The sequence below is a fragment of the Hyposmocoma kahamanoa genome, unplaced genomic scaffold (genome assembly GCF_003589595.1).
Source record: "Hyposmocoma kahamanoa isolate Upper Pololo Valley unplaced genomic scaffold, ASM358959v1 100021, whole genome shotgun sequence".
In the NCBI taxonomy this organism is placed as follows: Eukaryota; Metazoa; Arthropoda; class Insecta; order Lepidoptera; family Cosmopterigidae; genus Hyposmocoma; species Hyposmocoma kahamanoa.
Window position 1 is genome coordinate 8,852,997 of NW_020653200.1, and position 10,227 is coordinate 8,863,223.

Here is a 10,227-nt window from a genome sequence, read left to right on the forward strand (position 1 = left end):
TTTTCATCACCTCAAGAGGCTGTCGAAGAGTACGAAAAATATGTTTCAGAAATTATCGCGGAGGACTGGCATAAGTATTTTCAAAATTGGTTGATTCGTATGAAAAAGTGCGTAATCGCTAACAATAAATTCGTTTCTAACCATTTATAGTATTTTTTTCTTATTCATTCCGGAAACTTATAGTGCGCCTCACGTATAGTATTATATTATACTATTACAAAAATGTATACCTTATTTGTACCCTAAACTAAAGAAAAGGCCAACTCGACCTGTTGATTGGTTCCTGAGAAATAAAACTGTTCTTTGTGATAGTTCTAAAAAGTATGCTCCAGGCTCTAGCTTAAGTACTTAGCTTCGAGATAGCTTGACTTTGTTCGCACTAGATACGCTTATCTCACCACAAGAAGAGCGCCACCCTTACGCGTGCTAAGGCCACACCTGTTCTCTTGTCTATTTTAATGTTAACGCTCAACACTGACCTTTTTGCGCTGGTGGACACCTTTTTATTATTACATTTTTTTCTCTTTCGGTACGGAACGCTCTTCATCCAGCGGAACGTGTTTACATTACTTACGCTAGCTTTTTTACACGAAACGAACTCTTTGTTCCAATATCAGGAAATTTGTACCAGATCTAGAAGGTTTAAATTGCTATAATTACGTAAGGAAGTACCTTGCACATGGAAACGATTATTATTAACTTTAAGAATACAACAGCCTTTTCAATGTCAGATTTAATTAAAATTTGTATCGAGTTCATATTGATTTGCATAAATTGTTGGTAGGAGTATACTACCAACAATTAACGTTGAATATTGTCTAATCCGATTAGGTTGGAAAGATTTCCTCGGAGACGAGCAAATCTTATTACAGGTAGGAGAGACGAGCGAGCTGTACTCTATTATCCCTTCTTGATGATTGATTTTATTATTGGAGCTATTTTCATTTTAATTTACCTTTTCTGCATTTGAGAATCGTTAGAAGGTGAGTGGCGGATATTTAATGTGGATTATGTAGGTGGCTACGGTAAATGGTAGTACCTACATGATATTTGTTATTTATGTTCTTTGGAAAACGCCAATTATTATACAGCCAAAGGCACGTCAAGCTTGACACTTTGTACTTTGTACAAGGTAACGACACGCATTGTTATGTAATTTCAGTGACAAAATAATGTATTTAATCAAAGTCCAAATTATATCAACATCTTGAAATTTAGTTACATCCGAATTATGTCCACTTCCTGGTCGTCATTAAAGAAATAATAGTAGTACCACATCTGTATCATTTTCATATGAATAATATAATAAATAATAAACACATAACTATACGGCGTCGCGTATGACATTCTGAGGATACGATAATTATTTTTTGGGAAATTTGTCTATTGTGACATTTTCTCTGTACCACCAGAACGCGACTCCGTAATACTTACTCATTGTACACGTGATATATATTTAGAATTATGGTCGTGGCTGTAATATATTCCTATTAACTTTTGTGCATTTTTTTGAAAACATTTCCATGGCAAATTACGGCTTGTCGCGTTATGTTGTTGAATAATAATATGGGTCGGGTTTGCATCTCACAAATAAATGAAACTTCCAAATCCACTCAAACACGTATATTTTCTGTTTGATTTTTTTAATATTTTTGGTGCTCCATTTTTTATTTCTTTGTGTCTTTCTTTAAATTATAAATTAATACTAATAATAATAGGACTCGAAAAAGGGACACAGCCTCCGCAAATGGGCAATCAGGAGATCCGTGCACTTTCCGAGACCCGGGCAATGAGCTCGGCATAATAAATAATACAATAAGGTACAAAAAAGGGAGTTTAACGAAGTACCATCCGATGGCTTTCACACTCACACTCACACTCACACTCCACACACGCCGTCGAGTCTTAAATCAAAATAGTATCACTAGCTATACAGAATGCGGCAAGGCCGCGTGCACTGAACCATTGATGTGTTTATAGATAGGGCGATTACTCAAAATGTGAGCCCTTCAGCTTCTTCACGGCGTTAGTAAGGTGCAGCATTTCAGTGTTCAGCTGCCAGATGAGGGTCTCTAGTTTGTCCACGGAGTCTAGCACCTCGACACGCTCTGTATGGGGATTGAAGCGCACCTCGAATGGTCGCGACATGGTCGACACCCAACGTCTGGTAGAAAACAAATTAATGAATTTAATTAATAATCCTACATAGAGATATTTTCTTTGCAATGTACAACTTTATTTACCTGAACTTGTCTTTAGCATCTTCGAAACTTTCAGCAACATAGTAAATAGGCTGATATTCCTGGTCTTGATAGGGTTGAATAGAGGTGCTAGCAGGTTCGAAGGGTCGAAGTTCCGGTTTATCACTCAGAGCATGCAGCAGCTCTCCAATGGAAGACAGAAGTGCGGCACCGTAAGCCTTCAGTTGGTGGTTCTCCTTGCACAATCCAAATTCTACAGTAAACCAGTACACCTGCGCATAGATAGAAACATTTCAATACATTTTGCTACGTAAATGGGTTACTTAAATTATTTCGATATTAAGGCAATATTCGTAACAGCAAATGACATAGATGACAATATAATAAATAACTATAGTTAAAAGAACTTTCAATTGAGCAAAACTTACAGTGGATAGTTTTTCAATTTCAGAGTCCGAGGCACCAAGAGATGCCAGACCAATTTCTTGAGAGAACTGAGCAAAACTGGGGTCAGCAAGCAGGGGAATGTGTCCAAGAAGTTCATGGATGCAGTCACTGTAATAAAACAGTTATTGTTACAATATCATAACATCAATATCGCAGCGTCGCTATACATAAAAGTTTGCCTAACTCTAGACCCATAGGTCAGCGCAATTTTGGTTGCCTGGCAGTTAGCAAGGAGAGTTGATGAATAATTGAATAAAAGTGTCCCTTGATAAAACTTTGTCCGGCAAGAGCCCGGAGTAAGCGAGCCTAAATATATTAGTCGAGCAATTTAACGACGTTAGAGTTCCATCATCGCCGCGATCCGTCTCTCGTAGGTATTAATTTACATTGGAGTTATGTTTTTTCAATGAACCCTAAGCAAAATCGTGACATTGAACACTTTAATTTGCACTTGATTAATTAGTTCAATCTGTATTTTAGAATGATTTGACTCAAATTACGTAACACCAACAAACTAACTTGCCTAAATAATTTCCGTGCAGAAACTAACCCTAGACATATAATTCTTGAAATATTGAACAACTGCTTTATAAAAGACTAATATTCCTTTGCACGCTGAACTTTGCTAAGGTTATTTTATTGATACGTAAAGCAAATATTTATCTTAATACTTACGGTTCGGGTGTGTGGAATGGAGAGTTAGCATGGCGCACATATTGGGTAGACTGGAACACACGGAAGGCGAGCGAGGCGAGGAAGTCGCGGGCAGTTAGCAAACCAGCCGCAGGGCGCAGTGTGAATCCGGTATGTTTCCGCAGAAAGTTGCTTACGTCGTCCAACTGTGGGATGCGGTGCGGCACGAATATGTCAGCCTGTTGCAATTTTTCAAACGCGGCCTTGTATTCTTGGCATGCGTGCTTGGGCATCAGGTCGAGAACGGTATTAAAAACTTGTTGCCAGGTAGCGTTCTCGCTCTCGGTGTATGTAATGGATGGAATCGGGTCTCCACATTTGTAGCCGAAAGCAATTTCAGCAATTTCCTTTCTGCGCTCCCTGTATTCCTTGTCGGCGAATCCTGGATGGTTCATATCCAACTCAGGCTCATACTTGGTCATCAAATGGTTGCAATTGTCCAAATCCGAAGCATGCCGAGGAAACCACGGGGTCTTAGTTGTGATGTTGTCCTCAGAGAGAAGGTTAACTCCGGCGAAAGAGGTGGACTGTCGCAAAGATCGGATAAGTTGGAGCAGGTTGATGCGAGACATGCTCACTTTCACAAGAGCGTCAAACTGGATGCCAGTAGCTTGAGAGGGGCGAGTCTCGAGGTGCTGGACGCACCCCTTATAGTTGTCAATGGTCTTGAGGATGCGCGCCAGTGATCCCATTCCGTCACGCATACGGAGCAACAAAGCGGCTTCTTGAATCGCCTGTTCCGCTTCTGGAGATTCGCCAGCAGCATTTTGCAGGATCACTTCCTCTTCGGTCAGTGTGTAATCTGCACGAAATTATTATTTTATGTACTCGTAACACATAACGTCTCATGTTCAATTCAATTCAATTCAATACAATTCATTTATTCATTCGTTATTACAGGTACATAATATAGATGGTAATAATAATTTTATGGAATCTCTGCAATAAGCCAAAGTGGCATACGAAGTCAATTAAATAAAAATGTAATGTCAAAATAAAAATAAAAGAAAAATAGATACAATGTCAAAAAACTAATAATAATTAAAAAGTCTAAAAATATTAATAACTAAATGGTACCCAACTGTCAGCATTTACCTATTCTAAGAAACTGTCATTAAAATATTGTTCTATGCTATAGTAACACTTGTCAATTAATAATTGTTTTAATACATGCTTGAATGGAATGCATCCACTAAGATTTTTTTATTGCGTCTGGAATTTTATTAAATATTTTGGGTGCCATGTCAACAACGCTATTTTTGTATAGGACCGTTTTACAACGTTTTTGAAATGATCGGCAACTGTCAGTGTATTTAATGTTGCATATGGCTCTGACACATCGCTTTTGGGCTCTAAATATAGTTTCTCTGTAGGTAGAGTTACCCCAGAAAATCACACCATACCTAAGGATATGTAGTTATAATTTACACTTTTTCTATTGATGATGCGCATATTTGCAAACATATCTGTTAATTGTCTACCATAGAAGTTACAATAAAAAATTTGTTAGGATGGAGAAAATAGGTAATTAATATAACAATACTAACCATCGCCCTCTTTTTCTCGGTCATCGCTAATTTCAGCATCGGCTAAAAGAGAAAATAAAAAAAAAGAAATAAACAAAATTACCGCAAATAAAGCAAAATAAAACAAATATTTCGAATACAAGAAGGCAATTTACCCAGGTGACCATTCTTGGTTTCGTCCTGATAGATGCCGTCTTCGACAGTAGTGGCTTTGTCACTCTTGCCAATGTGACCTTCTTGGACGAATTCGGATTCCAAACCAGAGTCTACATTATTTAAAACAAAAGAACGAAATAAATAAAAGAAATAAAAATAACATTTAAAAAACTCAATGTAATCTGAAAACTTTCGAATCAAATTGGATGTATGAGTTGCATTTCATCATCATCGTCATCAGGCCTATCGCAGTCCACTGCTGGACATAGGGCTCTCCCAATGTGCGCCATTTCGCCCGGTCATCGGTCGGTGGCATCCATTTTAGCATAATAATATAATATGGCTTACCATTAGCGCGGGCACGAGCCTCCTCAAGCACACTTTGCTTGGTCTGTTTTACAACTAGAGTCTCGAACCTTGCGTCGTCGACGAGAGAGCGACGGCGGGATGGGTAGCCGTTCTGAAATTAATACTTTAATTAAAAACTCACCATTGAACCGTTTTCAGTTAGAAACACAGAATGATCGATATCCCAAAAGAATATCATTACCGGTTTTTTTGGTCAACCGTGACCATGGGATCTGTAAAGAGCCCGAAACGTCGGTTTGTTTGAAAAAATAAACATACGTGATTTAAATCCGGAAAAATAGTTTTATTTCCAATATTACCTTTATTGAAATAAATAAAATGACGTTTATATTATAATTAAATGTAACATCTTTCTAAAAAGAAATATTTGTATCAAATTAAATGTCGCCAGTGATGTTTTTAAACAGTTAACGACTTTCCTTGTCGGAAAGTTAATTATAGGTAACTGTATTTTGTACGTTAATTGACTAAAACCTGTCATAATAGACTAGCCGATTTAAAAGTATTCTTTAAATATCTCCGTATCATTCATTTGATTATGATTTGACGAATGGGTAGTAGTGTTTAATTGATGTGACGATTTCAAATATAAGTTGATTACCTATGAAATAATGATATTTTTTCATCTTAATTTGTGAGTAGGCGATAAACCGAACTATTTATTGTTCTATTCCATGTCTTGATTGGAGTGACAATAAATTCCATTTAACTTATGACGGATAATTTATTCTGATTTGATTTCATAAATTTACATTAAATAACACGCTGTTTGCAGCGCGTTGAAAGAATAAAATACCTTGGCACAATACAGATAGAGCAGAAAGGAAGTCGTAAAATTTTCTCACAAAAGGAGCTCTAAAAATAGGTTGATCTACTAAATCCTTATAAATAAAAAGCGGTCACATCGCGTTATATTTCATATGAGAGCAGAAATTGCTTTTACGAAGTTCCTAAGCTTATTTCCTGTGTGCGGCCGGAGTAAAGTGCTGCCATTACCCGCCCCCGCGCTGCGGAAACGACATCTCGCGGCAAAATCTTTCAAAGAGACCGTCTTTCGGGTCCAATGCGCCCGAATGGAACCAATTAAAGTTCTAACTTCATAGACTAAGAATTTCGCTTTTAGTCTTGCACGCCTTTTGAATGAAAAGTGGAATTGTCTGAACAATACTTTTCATTTCCGAACTTTTTTTCATAAAAAAAAACTTTTAAGAAGATGTTTTGTATTGACTGAATACAATGTAACGTGATAATAACCTTTTAATGACCAAATGTAGTTAACTGCATATTCACGTTAAAAGAATATTATTAATATTTGTTCTGAAGGTCTCGCCTCTTAACAATTACGCGTTTATGACAAAACGTTACCAAAGTCATGAAATCTAATATCTACATTCAAAAGCAAACACTTATTATATACACATTCCATTTTCAAATTATTATTTAGGTCGAAAGCATTAATTAAGTGTTAGACATGATTAGAATGGAGACTCATTTTTTGAGTATGAAGTGTAGTTAAAGTTTTTATGAGTCGAAATAAAGACTCTCAGTGGATATACTTGGAACAGTGGCGATGATAAATCTCATGTTTTAGTGTTGAGATATATCGTATGGTAGCTTTTGTTATAGCATCAAAGCAAAGTGCAAAGACAAGCTGCGGGGGCGCGGGCGCGGGCGGTAAGACCTAGCATTTTCCACTAGAGTGCCCGCGCGTACCTATGTGTGTCAAGGGTTGCGCTAATTACCCGCTTTGTTGCTTAACTCCTGAAACTGCGACACAATCAGGACCTTAATTTAATAATAAAATATTTTGTTTGAAGAAACATTTCAACAAAATAAAACTTTCTTTAAAGACGCATAAATACTCAGACTCTGTCCAAAATTTTCGAACAGATCAACTGCCTAATAGCCGATTACGTCAATTCCTGCAAAGAAGGTTTAAAGAAAATCTGCATACATTGAACGACATTTGCAATTAATTGTCCACTATGACCATCAGATCGAAATTGCGGAAACAGTTACACCAGTGTCAAGCGGTAATGTAAAGGTCTGCCTAACTGGACCGGGCAGGATTCGGAATCCGGTTGATTTAGCCTTGGTGAGCCCGAGTGGTCACTTCACCGTTCCAATCGGCCGACGTTTAATTAACCAGAGTCGAGAGTGCCACATAACGACCTGTGCCCGGCTATCCAGCCCGTCCTCGAACCTCTTCACAGCCTACTCCAATTAATCAATCAAATCAACATAAACATATTTACATATCAAATTTTAAACTATTTTATGATAAAAGCGGTAACTTCAATGTTTTTTCCGATTCTGAATCTGACCGCGAAGAATCTCGTTTGGTCAAGGGCGCAACGTTTCGACCTCGAGTTTGTTATAAACATAGTTCTTATTGAATTCTTGTTTGCATAGAGGAAAATGTCTTTGTTTATCATTATTAATGTATTACATACACGGTTGTTCTTTCGGGTGACAAAGCAGTGGTAGGCAGCGCGACTCGGGTTCTTACTCATTACCGAGCGGCCGCTGAGTGTCGCGGTGCCTAGCATTATGACCTTCGACGGCCAAGGAAATACAGCCATATAGGTGTCAATTATATATTAACAACAACTACAACAACCTTATTATCGCACAGCAAATCTATTAAAAAGTATAACATTATCGCATTGCATATCATAGTCTGTACACAATGAATTTATTTTATGTATCGAAATTATTTTATTAAAACAAAAATTGTTTTTTGTTTATAAAGTTCGCAAAAGTACCAAGTTCGCAGCAGCTTTCATGATCTACAGTATTGAATGAAATTGCCATGGAAAATTGTTGAGGTAATAATAGAGTCATAATTTGCAACATAGTCTTCATCATGAGGTAATTGCTGCGACACCGACGCCTTGAATATTGACAATGTTAATTAATTTGGTAGTAGACAATGATGAGATTCATAATTAGCGGAGGTTATCTGCAGCGGTACTGTAATGAGAGCGAAATGTTTGCGATTACGCGCCGATTACGACTGCTCGCGTTATGTTTGACGCCGACGGGGCTCCTCAACAATCACTTCAATACATATTTTTAATTATTGTTCCGTGACAATTGCGTAATTATCACACGATATCCCTTGTTGAGAAAGTGTGCTGAGGCTTTAAATGTGACTTAATGATGCCAAAATATTTTGGAATAACAACATTAAGCGAGTCTCGAGTCCGCGCAAAAGTTCGGACGAGACTTTTATTAATAAATTAACTGATGAATTATCAGTGAAAACATTATTTTGCGAATTAATACATGAATGTATTCCTCACATCCACCACACTTTCACACGATTTCTTTAGCGTTCTTCCTGCGTCGTGCAATGGATGTGCAATGTGCAATGGATGTCCAATGCAGCTTTTTTTTAGTACAGTTATTTATGAATATATCTTATATCTTTTATCAATTAACAGTGGGTACGTTTCACAGTCATAATGTGTTATTTTAGTGCTGCGTGCATCGTTAGCAGTTGGACAAGGCCGATATGTGATTTGACAAGTAACAAGTAGGTAATGGCGATTATGCAGGTGACGTGCACTAAGCACAGAGGTCAACCCGCAGATAGTCACGAATCTTAGCAGCCGACTAATTGTGGTACCTATTACGACTGTGTATAAATGACAACAAAAAGAACGTACGCTTTTTACAACCATACGACGATTTCTAAAACCTAAAATATGGTGAAAAACATTTATTTGCATAAATCTACTAATCGCTTATTATTTGTTACTTAATAATATTATATTATATTAATATTTTGAGATTTCTCATTCTATTTACTTTATAGCGTGTTGAACTTATTATGCCATAATTACGCTTAGTAATCTGTAATTTTCAATATAATCGCGTTTTTTATTCGTATATTATTGCATAATTTTACTTAACTGGTTTATTGAGGACGCGTTGTGTTTGTTTATAATTACTGTCAACACAATGCATTAAAGGTACTTCTACCAGTTCGTCAAAAAGTTGAAAAATAATTTGATTATTTTAAACAATATCCTATGCAAATTTATAATAAATGTTAATATTAAAGCCTACCGACAGTTTGATAATGATTAATTAGTTGTTAGATTAGGCAATATTAAAGAGTTTTGAAGTTGAAGATGAAGTTGGGACAACGCTACTTCTAAATCGTAAAAGTATTAAATTTTTATGGTCGGTCACTCGTACATCACTTTTTAAAATATTATTCAGTGTGCAGACAAACAAAACGATGTTAATGACTATTTGTTAAACTTTTCTAGTATATCACTCAAATTACGTGAACATAAAATCCTTTATCGCTGACCGGCCACAAAATCTAGGTATGAAAGTTTGTCCTGGCTAGCAAGCAAAGAGAAGCAGGGCTACAGGTACGGCCCGAAACTGCGAGCTCCTCACCTCGATGCTGTATGACTTCTTGATGGCGAACATCTCGCGATTCTTCTGGGCAGCGGCGACGGCCATGGCTTCACGACACTCCACTGGGTTCGATAGGGCCTGAACGCGGGGTTCACTGCACGGTTAGCTAGCGTAAGTCTGCGAGAGCTGGGCGTCTTGACCACGGGCTAATGCCAGTCTGTCTTTGGCTCGAGCTGTCGTATTACTATAGCTAACTAAACTTCTGATTGCAAACAGACCAATGCATGATGACCGTTCGCAAGAACAGTTTAAATAGTGTTAGGCGCGCGCCTCCCACCCCGCAGTGCCTTTCGTCGCGCATGCGTCACTATGGCTGCCCCGCGCGCCCCGCCCACCTTCCCTCGATTCCCGCAACAGCCTCAGCATCCCCAATCCCTTCATCCTCCACACCATCTGAC

General features: G+C 37.7%; 1 protein-coding gene across 1 annotated transcript; it reads right to left on the bottom strand.

Annotated features, from left to right (window-relative positions):
• Positions 1-1,654: 1,654 nt before the first annotated feature.
• On the bottom strand, positions 1,655-9,990 carry LOC113229101 (tyrosine 3-monooxygenase). Its single transcript, XM_026462596.1, has 8 exons — positions 9,809-9,990; positions 5,372-5,483; positions 5,023-5,133; positions 4,889-4,930; positions 3,324-4,143; positions 2,630-2,756; positions 2,244-2,473; positions 1,655-2,164 (listed from the first exon to the last, which is right to left on the bottom strand). The coding sequence occupies exons 1-8, from the start codon at positions 9,872-9,874 to the stop codon at positions 1,990-1,992; spliced, it is 1,683 nt and encodes a 560-aa protein (XP_026318381.1). The 5' UTR covers positions 9,875-9,990; the 3' UTR covers positions 1,655-1,989.
• Positions 9,991-10,227: the final 237 nt, after the last annotated feature.